The sequence below is a fragment of the Nerophis lumbriciformis genome, linkage group LG03 (assembly GCF_033978685.3).
Source record: "Nerophis lumbriciformis linkage group LG03, RoL_Nlum_v2.1, whole genome shotgun sequence".
Classification (NCBI taxonomy): Eukaryota; Metazoa; Chordata; class Actinopteri; order Syngnathiformes; family Syngnathidae; genus Nerophis; species Nerophis lumbriciformis.
In genome coordinates this window covers 62,217,501-62,230,156 of record NC_084550.2, presented here as the reverse complement: position 1 = coordinate 62,230,156, position 12,656 = coordinate 62,217,501, and the positions used below count along the sequence as shown (strand labels likewise).

General features: G+C 39.7%; 2 protein-coding genes across 3 annotated transcripts; both read left to right on the top strand.

Annotated features, from left to right (window-relative positions):
* Positions 1-206: 206 nt before the first annotated feature.
* rpp14 (ribonuclease P/MRP 14 subunit) lies at positions 207-6,250 on the top strand. Of its 2 annotated transcripts, none has more exons than XM_061940815.2 (6): positions 207-413; positions 3,692-3,805; positions 3,867-3,951; positions 4,072-4,148; positions 4,216-4,294; positions 6,050-6,250. In XM_061940815.2, the coding sequence occupies exons 1-6, from the start codon at positions 298-300 to the stop codon at positions 6,104-6,106; spliced, it is 528 nt and encodes a 175-aa protein (XP_061796799.2). In that variant the 5' UTR covers positions 207-297; the 3' UTR covers positions 6,107-6,250. The 2 variants fall into 2 exon arrangements, with proteins under 2 accessions (XP_061796799.2, XP_061796807.2); XM_061940823.2 differs by having other exon boundaries at positions 302-413; positions 3,638-3,805.
* Positions 6,119-6,592, top strand: LOC133588198 (hydroxyacyl-thioester dehydratase type 2, mitochondrial-like). The gene has a single exon (XM_061940834.2). The coding sequence runs from the start codon at positions 6,119-6,121 to the stop codon at positions 6,590-6,592; it is 474 nt and encodes a 157-aa protein (XP_061796818.2).
* Positions 6,593-12,656: the final 6,064 nt, after the last annotated feature.

Genomic DNA, 12,656 nt, shown 5'->3' with positions numbered 1-12,656 from the left:
GATAAAGCATGTGTAAGTGATGTTTTGTTTTCAAGTAGCAAAAAAACATTTAAATTGAATTTTTGTTTGTTTTTCTTTTTTGTTAGTTTTAAAATCAATGACTGAAATTGTCCACTGTTCATTTTTTATTGAAGCACTTCAGTTACAGACGCACGTAATCATTTGTGTTATGACTTGTAAAATAAATGTTATGATGATAAAAAAATTTTTTTGGAGTGCTTAAATGTGTTATTAGCTAAATGAACGCACAACTGTATTATAAAATGTCTTAAACGTTATCCTAACGAACTTTAGACAATGACCGATAGGAGGCAGTATTTCGCCTTAATGATCGTTCTCTTCACCGAAGAAGAAGATGGCGCATGCGTAGATCGAAGACAACCCACGCATGTCCGCACTAAAAGTATCACTTGGTGAGTTTAAACAATTTATTTCTTAAAATGACAACTAGTTACTGGTTATATGTTGACTGTTGTAGTTATGTATTCTGTCAATCAAGCTTAACTAGTCTCCTTTAGCTGTTTGACGTAACCTTCAGCTATTAGTAGACTCACCTCCATGAATTTACTAACTTGAATAAATGCTTATTTGTTGTAATATACGCAGTCCTATTATTTACCATAACACACACTTGGCGAAACATACTGTTGATTAATATATCAATATTTTATATAATCAATCATTTGAATTGTGAGCCGATTTGAGGAGTGAAAAAAATGCTTTGGTGACTCTCATTAGCACTTTCGTTCGTAGCTCAAGGTGCTGGTGCCGTGACGCCACTAGTACAACTGATGTTTCAGCTTCGCATATTCGTCACATACTGCCGCATTCAATAACATTACAAATAATAATTTTAAATGTAAAAAATTGGGGAAAAATGAACCCTGTGAGGGCTGGTCGACCTGATCTTCTGTGCCTTTTTTATTTGCGTGAAATGAGTTTATACTATCTTCCAAGGCTGAATGGAGGCAACTGGACTACTAATCAATTGTTTTTGTTATCATTAATTAAAACCAAGATTTCTTGAACCTTTTTTTGACCTCAGGCCCCAACTTTTCTACTCCCGCGTGTGTGTTGTATACATATATATGTGTATATATATATATATATATATATAGTACAGGCCAAAAGTTTGGACACACCTTATTCAATGCATTTTCTTTATGTTCATGACTATTTACATTGTAGATTTTTTTTTAGTACGGTACATACAGTGGGGCAAAAAAGTATTTAGTCAGCCACCGATTGTGCAAGTTCTCCCACTTAAAATGATGACAGAGGTCTGTAATTTTCATCATAGGTACACTTCAACTGTGAGAGACAGAATGTGAAAAAAAATCCAGGAATTCACATTGTAGGAATTTTAAAGAATTTATTTGTAAATTATGGTGGAAAATAAGTATTTGGTCACTTCAAACAAGGAAGATCTCTGGCTCTCACAGACCTGTAACTTCTTCTTTAAGAAGCTCTTCTGTCCTCCACTCGTTACCTGTATTAATGGCACCTGTTTGAACTCGTTATCTGTATAAAAGACACCTGTCCACAGCCTCTAACAGTCAGACTCCAAACTCCACTATGGCCAAGACCAAAGAGCTGTCGAAGGACACCAGGAAAAGAATTGTAGACCTGCACCAGACTGTGAAGAGTGAATCTACAATAGGCAAGCAGCTTGGTGTGAAAAAATCAACTGTGGGAGCAATTATCAGAAAATGGAAGACATACAAGACCACTGATAATCTCCCTCGATCTGGGGCTCCACGCAAGATCTCATCCCGTGTGGTCAAAATGATCATGAGAACGGTGAGCAAAAATCATACAACCACACGGGGGGACCTGGTGAATGACCTGCAGAGAGCAGGGACCAAAGTAACAAAGGTTACCATCAGTAACACACTACGCCGACAGGGAATCAAATCCTGCAGTGGCAGACGTGTCCCCCTGCTTAAGCCAGTGCATGTCCAGGCCCGTCTGAAGTTTGCCAGAGAGCACATGGATGATACAGCAGAGGATTGGGAGAATGTCATGTGGTCAGATGAAACCAAAATAGAACTTTTTGGTATAAACTCAACTCGTCGTGTTTGGAAGAAGAAGAATACTGAGTTGCATCCCAAGAACACCATACCCACTGTGAAGCATGGGGGTGGAAACATCATGCTTTGGGGCTGTTTTTCTGCTAAGGGGACAGGCCGACTGAACCGTGTTAAGGAAAGAATGAATGGGGCCATGTATCGTGAGATTTTGAGCCAAAACCTCCTTCCATCAGTGAGAGCTTTGAAGATGAAACGTGGCTGAGTCTTCCAGCATGACAATGATCCCAAACACACCGCCCGGGCAACGAAGGAGTGGCTCCGTAAGAAACATTTGAAAGTCCTGGAGTGGCCTAGCCAGTCTCCAGACCTCAACCCCATAGAAAATCTGTGGATGGAGTTGAAAGTCCGTGTTGCTCAGCGACAGCCCCAAAACATCACTGCTCTCGAGAAGATCTGCATGGAGGAATGGGCCAAAATACCAGCTACTGTGTGTGCAAACATGGTAAAGACCTATAGTAATCGTTTGACCTCTGTTATTGCCAACAAAGGTTGTATTGAGTTGAATTTTTGTTATTGACCAAATACTTATTTTCCACCATAATTTACAAATAAATTCTTTAAAAATCCCACAATGTGAATTCCTGGATTTTTTTTCACATTCTGTTTCTCACAGTTGAAGTGTACCTATGATGAAAATGACAGACCTCTGTCATCATTTTAAGTGGGAGAACTTGCACAATTGGTGGCTGACTAAATACTTACTGTATATATATATATATATATATATATATATACACACACACACAGATGTATATGTGTGTATATATATATATATATATATATATATATATAGATGTATGTATGTGTATATATATATATATATATATATATATATGTATGTATATATACCGTATATATATATGTGTGTGTATATATATGTATGTATGTGTATATATACATGTGTATATATATGTGTATATTAGGGCTGCAACAACTAATCGATTATAAAAATAGTTGGCGATTAATTTAGTTATCGATTCGTTGGATCTATGCTATGCGCATGCGCAGAGGCAATTTTTTATTAGTTTTTTTTCCCCCTTTTTTTTTTAATAAACCTTTTATTTATAAACTGCAACATGTACAAACAGCTGAGAAACAATAATCAAAATAAGTATGGTGCCAGTATGCTGTTTTTTTCTCAATAAAATACTGGAAAGGATAGAAATGTAGTTTGTCTCTTTTATCCGATTATTAATCGAAGTGATAATCGACAGATTAATCGATTATCAAATTAATCGTTAGTTGCAGCCCTAGTGTGTGTGTATATATATATATATATATATATATATATATATATATATATGTGTATATGTATGTGTATATATATGTGTGTATATATATGTGTATATATATGTATGTATGTATGTGTGTGTATATATATATATATATATATATATGTATATATATATATATATATATATGTATGTATATATGCGTGTGTGTTTGTATATGTGCTCAGTTCTAACAACTTGACCCATTTTTGATTAATTTCTGTATACTGATCTACGTACAGTACAAATATTGTATATTGTTACTGTACCTTTTAGCACCGGTGTTTTTGAGGACCCTTGACTGAACTGCCTCCTCACCACCTATGGCAGGCGCAGTCACCGAGGTTTCAATAGGATGAATCCCAACAAGGACGACGAGCCCTCTACTTACAAACGTGTGGTGTTGAAGAACGCCTGTCCATACCACTACATGAAAGTTTGCCTGTAAGTCAGTGACGCTCCTCCACTATAATCCACAATAATCTTCATCTTTATACTTTTCCAGTGAGCTGGAGGACAGTTCGACCAGACTGAGCGCAGTTGACCTGAAGCACTTCATCATCACTGGCTTGAAGAGTCTTTTTGGAGAGGTGAGCACTTTTTTTTACTCTTGAAAACATCTAACGTGAGATTGTTTGAATTTACAGGTTGACACTACCATGAAGACTTAAAAAAAATTGCTTTCATGCAATTTTATTCCTATGCTTAAGGTAGGAGCGGCTTTACATTTTGACCTCTTGAAGTACGATGAAGACACCCTCACTGCTCTTCTGCGAGTGTGCAGCAGGTAGGATACAAAGTGTAAAGAAAGAACTTTCTATTAGTGTCACATGCTGCTCGTTATTTGTCTTTAGAGGTTTGGTGAAGCTGTGGAGCTCCTTGACTCTGTTGGGCTCCTACAAGCAGCAGAAGTGTGCCTTCAGAGTGCTGCAGGTGAGAACAGGTCTTTTTTTATTTTGCTGCATCATCTTATTTTTTTAGTCAAGTATGATAGTCCGGAGTCGGTCCACACCGAGGATCGACCCATTATTGGCGCCGATATTTGGCTTTTTGCTGTACATCGATATCGACCTTCTTTTATAGGTATCGGCCAATAAACAGCACTGTATTTTCCAGACTGTCAGGTTCAAACACTGATGACATCTATTAAACAAGACAAAAGGCAAAGAATCAAACAGAGGCAAAATTAAATTGAGGCGAAAACGTGTCGACCTGTAACCTCTTACAGTGTCACCCACGCTCTGCCAAAATATTGCACTCCTCCTTCTTTAATTGACTTTCTCCCCCCACCTGACCACAGCTTCTTCCAGAGGGAAGTGGGTCGTAAACAGCGTTGCCTTTGGTTACCGAACAGTTCAAAAGAAGAGGTCGTAAAATACTTCAAAAAGAGTTTGTCTGGAAATTGGGCAGATCCTGTCATCTCTCCGCTTTGAAGTCACAGTGGAGTTTTACGAGCCTTCTTCTTAGTACGTTTCAAAGACAGCCCCTGTCTTTTTGCCTGGAACTCATTTCAACACAAAGTTTTTTGTGATAACTTACAAACAATTATTCTAACACAGACTATAGAGCACACCACTTCATTTTAGAAGAAAAAATAGTTTTCCATATATTACTCGCCGCAGATATATATGTTGTGAAATGATTTATTTACACAGTAAGATTCTGTAAATGTTTATTTACATACCTTAATTGTTTCCAAACGGTGCATTAACACGGCAGTAAAACGGCTGATCAAACAAAACAGAAGTCATCCTCGTGGATCCACGAGCTCTCCAATTACCTAAACCGACTCAATAACTCCATGGTGACGTTTTGGTGAATTTATGGAGGCATTTGTGAGACTGAAACAATAGAAAAAGAATGCCGTTGAAAGTTAATAATACTAACACAGACACTCCATTGCATTCGGTCTCCCCTAGAGGGGGGGGGGGGGGGTTACCCACATATGCGGTCCTCTCCAAGGTTTCTCATAGTCATTCACATCGACGTCCCACTGGGGTGAGTTTTTCCTTGCCCTTATGTGGGCTTTGTACCGAGGATGTCGTTGTGGCTTGTGCAGCCCTTTGAGACACTTGTGATTTAGGGCTATATAAATAAACATTGATTGATTGATTGATTGATTGACTCGTAAACGTGTCAGCATATTAGCTCATGCTTACAAAGCTGGCTTCGTTACTTTACAGTAGCGCAGCGTAACACAACATAAACACAACAGAACAAATACCCAGAACCCCTTGCAGCACTAACTCTTCCGGGACGCTACAATATACACCCCCCGATACCCCTCCCCCCTCCCCTACCTCAACCTCCTCATGCTCTCTCAGGGAGAGCATGTCCCAAATTCCAAGCTGCTGTTTTGGTTAAAAAAACTAATGCACTTTGTGACTTCAATAATAAATATGGCAGTGTCATGTTGGCATTTTTTTCCATAACTTGAGTTGATTTATTTTGGAAAACCTTGTTACATTGTTTAATGCATCCAGCGGGGCATCACAACAATAATGTGTTCATTCCACAACTGTATATATCGGTATCACTTGATATCGGAATCGGTAATTAAGAGTTGGACAATATCGGAATATCGGCAAAAAAGCCATTATCAGACATCTCTAGTATCGGCCCTAAAAAAAACAATATCAGCACATCTTTGACTCCCTCCGGCTCAGGGTGCTTCTCTTGTGTCTTCAGGTGTCTCCCTTCCTGCTGGCGCTGACAGCAAACAGCCGAGAGCTACACCTGGACTGAGGCCATAGACGCATGTTCTCCTTCAGGATGAGGTCCAAGTGGTGTCGAGTCAGAACTTTGCTGGCCGCGGCTCCTCACCGCCACCTCCACGTCGGCCAGCGAGCCTCCCTCACCAAAGTCTTCTCCGCCCGCCACATGGAGCTTTTTGCCGAGCTGACGGGGGACACCAACCCCCTCCACCTGGACCCGGCCTACGCCGCCACCACCTCCTTCGAGGCGCCCATCGTCCACGGCGTCCTCATCAACGGGCTGATCTCGGCCGTGCTGGGCACCAAAATGCCGGGCCGCGGTTGCGTCTTCCTCTACCAAGAGATCCGATTCCCGGCGCCGCTCTACATCGGCGAGGAGGTGCTGGCCGAAGCCGAAGTCCGTAAGATCAAGATGTCTTTTGCCTTCATTGCCGTTTCGTGTTCGGTCCAAGACAAGGTGGTGATGGAGGGCGAAGTAATGGTGATGATGCCTGAGGAGCAGCAGAAGGACGGCTGAAGGAAGAGAGGCAGGTTAGAAGTTATCAGGTATTTATGACAACAGGAAGGCTTCATGTCAGCTGTAATGGTGTTACTCATTTATTCTTCATTATTGATGCTACACCTAAATCTCAACATTAGTTTTCACATGATAGCAAAGTTTTTCTGTGGAGTTTGCTTGTGTGACATTAAAAACTAGGGCTTTGAATATTTGGGCACCGCACGATTCCATTCAGAATTCCATCCATCCATTCAAAATCTATACTTTTTTAATAAAATTGGGTACCAGTTCTATGATTAACTACATTCCTCCATAAAATAAACAGCTCTGTTCAATTTCTATATTACCGTATTTTTCGGACTATAAGTCGCAGTTTTTTTCGTAGTTTGGCCGGGGGTGCGACTTATACTCAGGAGTGACTTATGTGTGAAATGATTAACACATCACCGTAAAATATCAAATAATATTATTTATCTCATTCACGTAAGAGACTAGACCAGGGGTCGGCAACCCGCGGCTCCTGAGCCGCATGCGGCTCTTTGATCACTCTGATGCGGCTCAGCAGCTTACTTGCTGAACCCCCCAATTTTCCCGTGAGACTTCCGGATTTCAGTGCCTCTCGCAAAAAACTCCCGGGATTAGTATTCACCGATTTTCACTCTTACGGCTATAATAAGGGCTATAATAAGGGCGTGCCATGATGGTACAACATTAGGCGCCCTCTACAATCTGTATTAACAGCGTCCCAGCCCAACACCTGTTATACAATATTCATCTTCTGCTTGCACACGTACGTGACAGCAAGGCAAACTTGGTCAACAGCCACACAGGTTACACTGACGGTGGTCATATAAAACAACTTTAACACTCTTACTAATAATGCGCCACACTTTGAACCAAAACCAAACAAGAATGACAAACACATTTCGGGAGAACATCTGCACCTTAACACAACATAAACACAACAGAACAAACACCCAGAACCCCATGCAGCCCTGACTCTTCCGGGCTACATTATACACCCCTGCTACCACCAAACCCCCCCCCCTCAACCCTGCTCCCTCACACATCACCCCCCCCCCCCTCTCTCTGTGCGTCGGTTGAGGTGGGCGGGGTTTGGTGGGGGGGGGGGGTATATAATGTATCCCGGAAGAGTTAGGGCTGCATGGGATTCTGGGTATTTGTCCTGTTGTGTTTATGTTGTGTTACGGTGCAGATGTTCTCCCGAAATTTGTTTGTCATTCTTGTTTGGTGTGGATCCACAGTGTGGCACATTATTAGTAAGAGTGTTAAAGTTTTTTGTTTTTTTTATACTGCCACCGTCAGTGTGAGCTGTGTCGTTGTTGAGCAAGTATGCCTTGCTGTCACCTATGTGAGCAAGCGGAAGCCCCGTACGACGTGTGGTTGATCAGGCACGCCGGCTGTAGTGGTTGCCATATGCTGTACCATTACCGCACGCACGACGATGAGCCGTTCATTTAGAACCCGCGTGCCGCACCAGCTTTCAAATTCCACATAAAAGTGTGGGCAGCGTTTCTGAGACCCCTGGTTTATACATAGCACAAAGCAAAAAAAAAAACTTTATGCAGTGTTATTTCATTTAAAATTTCAAAAAAAATTTGCGGCTCCCATTGTTTTCTATAATTTGTGAAACTGGTCAAAATGACTCTTTGACTGGTAAAGGTTGCCGACCCCTGGACTAGACGTATAAAATTTCATGGGATTTAGCGATTAGGAGTGACAGATTGTTTGGTAAACGTATAGCATGTTCTATATGTTATAGTTATTTGAATGACTCTTACCATAATATGTTACGTTAACATACCAGTTGGTTATTCATGCCTCATATAACGTACACTTATTCAGCCTGTTGTTCACTATTCTTTATTTATTTTAAATTGCCTTTCAAATGTCTATTCTTGGTGTTGGCTTTTATCAAATACATTTCCCCAAATAATGCGAGAAATAATAGAGCAACTTATACTCCGAAAAATACGGGTACTTAAAACTGGTTTCGTTTAATAAAATTCAAACCAAACATTTAATAAAGTCAAATACAAATAAGGCAACAAGAAGAGTATCCAACACTTCTCTTTTCTAAAGTAAATCTGTACAGCAGATATGATCATCTACATCACAGGTCTCAAACTCAAGGCCTGGGGGCCGCTACATCAATTTATATGGCCTGCGAACGCCTAGGAAAATATGCATCACTGAATTATCTTTTTGTACTAAATGTATTTGTTCTTTCCATTTTGACAAAAAAAATATATACATGCACGGCATGAAATTGCATACCTTTTTAAAAGTTAATATTATGCAATATTGCAAGAAATAATATATTACCATGGTTTCCACACATTTGTATTTGTTCAAATAAAAATAAATACTTCAATATCTGCTTGACTTATGGTTTCAAAGCAAGTTATCCATCAAATTGTACACCGTAAAAAGGACAATAGATATTACGATGTTTTTTTTTACAGCATATTTAATTGTAAACTGTAAATTAAAAAAAAAAACCTCTTCCCCTGTTTTTACTATGAACTGTTGCCAACTACCCCGCCTTTTCTATCTATGGGTGTTGTTACTGTAAATGAAAAAATGGTACCACAGTTATTTTACGGTAACAAACTGGCCGCTCAGTTGCCAGAATTGAAAAATAACAGTGGTACTGTTTCTCTATTTACAGTCACATGTTGAACAAACTACCTTAAATCTTACAGTAAGATTCTGGCAACAAAGCTGCCAGAATTTTACCGTAAAATAACTGTGGTACCATTTTAAAATGGTAAATAAACAGGGGGTACTGTTTTCCATCTACTGTACCGTATTTTTCGGACTATAAGTCGCAGTTTTTTTCATAGTCTTTTTCATAGGGTGCGACTTATACTCAGGAGCGACTTATGTGTGAAATTATTAACACATTAGCTTAAAATATCAATTATCTCATTCACGTAAGAGACTAGATGTATAAGATTTCATGGGATTTAGCGATTAGGAGTGACAGATTGTTTGGTAAACGTATAGCATGTTCTATATGTTATAGTTATTTGAATGACTCTTACCATAATATGTTACGTTAACATACCAGTTGGTTATTTATGCCTCATATAACGTACACTTATTCAGCCTGTTGTTCACTATTCTTTATTTATTTTAAATTGCCTTTCAAATGTCTATTTTTGCTGTTGGCTTTTATCAAATACATTTCCCCAAAAAATGCGACTTATACTCCAGTGCGACTTGTATATGTTTTTTTCCTTCTTTATTATGCATTTTCAGCCGGAGCGACTTATACTCCGGAGCGATTTATACTACGGAAAATACGGTAATATGTTTTTAAAAATCTGTAGATTTTGCATTAAAAAAATGGTGACCAGAATTTTAATGTGAAATATATATATATTTTTTTTAAACAGTGTACGTAAAAAATATATATTTAATAATAAAATGCATAAGCAAATTTGTCAATTATTCACTGTTACAAGCGGCCCTCTGAGGGCAGAATTAACTGCCATGTGGCCCTCAATGAAAACCACTTTGACACCCCTGATCTACATCAACAATATGACTTGCCTGAGTCATTAAACAGGACAGATTGGAAAGAAAAAAAAATAATTAAAAATCAACTTTTTTGAACCGATTAAGAATTGCGTTTAATCTGAAAATATTTTTTTTTTTATCGATTAAGAATCGTTTCAAATACGAATGGGGATTAACTCTTTTTTTACCTCCCTATTTAAAACAAAATCTAGTTTATTTGTATTGTGCATTTGATTAAGTTGACATTTAAGTGGCAGCTGTAGTGCATGTAAACAATTTGTATGTTTACTAGCATTATATTACTGGATAAGCTGTTCTACCTCCCGACCAGCAGGTGGTGATATCGAGTCCTTCTCTGCTTGGCCTTGGTAATGATGGGAATCTCGTCCCTTTTTAAAGGGAGTCGTTTATTTTCGCTCAAAGTTTTCGCTACCATGTGGCTCCTGAGATTTTGTGGCTACACCAGAATATGTGTGAAACGAATTTAAAAAAAGAAAACATTGGTATATCAATGTTTTGTGATTACATAAGTTTATAAAAATGATTATTGCTCGTAAATAAATCTAAGAACTAGTTACACGGGCTCAGTGGAAGAATATGCAGTTGGAGTAAAGTTCCATTGCTGCGTTTGTGCAATAGAACTTTTGTTCTTTTCAGTTAACCTTTTCTTCTGGGGTCAGCGTGGCAAAGGAAAGGGAAGTGAAATTAGACGTCGTAGAACACCCAGTGAAGAAATCACCATTTGTCAAGCAGGTATTTCACCTATGAATATCAAACTAAGGGGCCTTATCTTATCACTTGCTCAAACTGAAACACCACTGTGTACTCATACTTGAAGGTTTGCTTTCTCCAAGATGATATATGAACATTCACCAAATCCATCCATCAATTTTCTACCCTTTTGGGGTGGCCGGGTGGTGCTGGAGCCTATCTCAGCTGCATTCGGGCGGAAGGCGGGGTGCACCCTGGACAAGTCGCCACCTCATCACAGGGCCAACACAGATAGACGGACAACATTCACACACTAGGGCCAATTTAGTGTTGCCAATCAACCTATCCCCAGGTGCATGTCTTTGGAGGTGGGAGGAAGCCGGAGTACCCGGAGGGAACCCACACAGTCACAGGGATTGATTGATTGATTGAAACTTTTATTAGTAGATTGCACAGTACATATGTACAGCGAGCAGAGAACATAGTGAGTTCAGAAAGCATAAGATCAAGTATATACGTTTGATTATTTACATTTGGTTATTTACAATCCGGGGAGGTGGGATGTGGAGAGGGGAGGGTGTTAGTCAAGGGTTGAAGTTGCCTGGAGGTGTTGTTTTAGTGCGGTTTTGAAGGAGGATAGAGATGCCCTTTCTTTTACACCTGTTGGGAGTGCATTCCATATTGATGTGGCATAGAAGGAGATTGAGTTAAGACCTTTGTTAGATGGGAATCTGGGTTTAACGTGGTTAGTGGAGCTTCCCCTGGTGTTGTGGTTATGGCGGTCATTTACGTTAAGGAAGTAGTTTGACATATACTTCGGTATCAGGGAGGTGTAGCGGATTTTATAGACTAGGCTCAGTGCAAGTTGTTTTACTCTGTCCTCCACCCTGAGCCAGCCCACTTTGGAGAAGTGGGTAGGAGTGAGGTGTGATCTGGGGTGGAGGTCTAGAAGTAACCTGACTAGCTTGTTCTGGGATGTTTGGAGTCTAGATTTAAGGGTTTTGGAGGTGCTAGGGTACCAGGAGGTGCAAGCGTAATCGAAAAAGGGTTGAACGAGAGTTCCCGCTAGAGAACATGCAAACTCCACACAGAAAGATCCAGAGCCCGGGATTGAACTCAAGACTACTCAGAATTACCATGAATTGATTAACGTGGACCCCGACTTAAACAAGTTGAAAAAACTTTTGGGGTGTTACCATTGTCGGAGGCAGATATTTACATATATCCGAATTTAAGTGTTACTTCTTTTTATTTCATAGTCATATTTGAAAACAGCTCGTGTTTTTCCATTTGTTCTCTTTCTGTTTGTCTGCAAGTAAACTGTGTGTGTTAACCTTGAAGCTTTGGAATGTAAATAAGAGAGATAATGGGCATGTGTTTTGACTAGAGAGACTTAAGAGGGGAGGGCAGACCATCTTGGCGGCGCGATCGAATGTTCTATGCTGGACTGGTCTCAATGTATATATGCAAAGCTTTGCAAATATATTACAAAATACCTATTCTGTCTCTGGTGGTTTTTCTACTCAGCTTTAAGTGTCGTAAAGAGCTTGGGAGCGACTTGTGACTTGAATTCCCTGGGAGGAACAACTGGTCCAAAACGCAACAATTTGGGGGCTCGTCCGGTGCGACACGCTGAGAATTGGACACCTCTCTTCGTGGTCAAGTGTATGGAATATGTACTGTACTGTGCAATCTACTAATAAAAGTTTCAATCAATCAGGACCTTCGTATTGTGAGGCACACGCACTAACCCCTGCCACATCGTGCTGCCCATTCACCATAAGTAGAACATAATATGAGTTAATTAATACGCTTCAATTAAAAA

Bases quoted from the DNA above. Each gene is read 5' to 3' on its own strand.
- LOC133588198 (XM_061940834.2), top strand. From the start codon at position 6,119: ATGTTCTCCTTCAGGATGAGGTCCAAGTGGTGTCGAGTCAGAACTTTG.
- rpp14 (XM_061940815.2), top strand. From the start codon at position 298: ATGACCGATAGGAGGCAGTATTTCGCCTTAATGATCGTTCTCTTCACC. The intron at 3,952-4,071 runs GTGAGCACTTTT...CCTATGCTTAAG, and splicing joins TGAAGAGTCTTTTTGGAGAG to GTAGGAGCGGCTTTACATTT. The intron at 4,295-6,049 runs GTGAGAACAGGT...TTGTGTCTTCAG, and splicing joins GTGCCTTCAGAGTGCTGCAG to GTGTCTCCCTTCCTGCTGGC.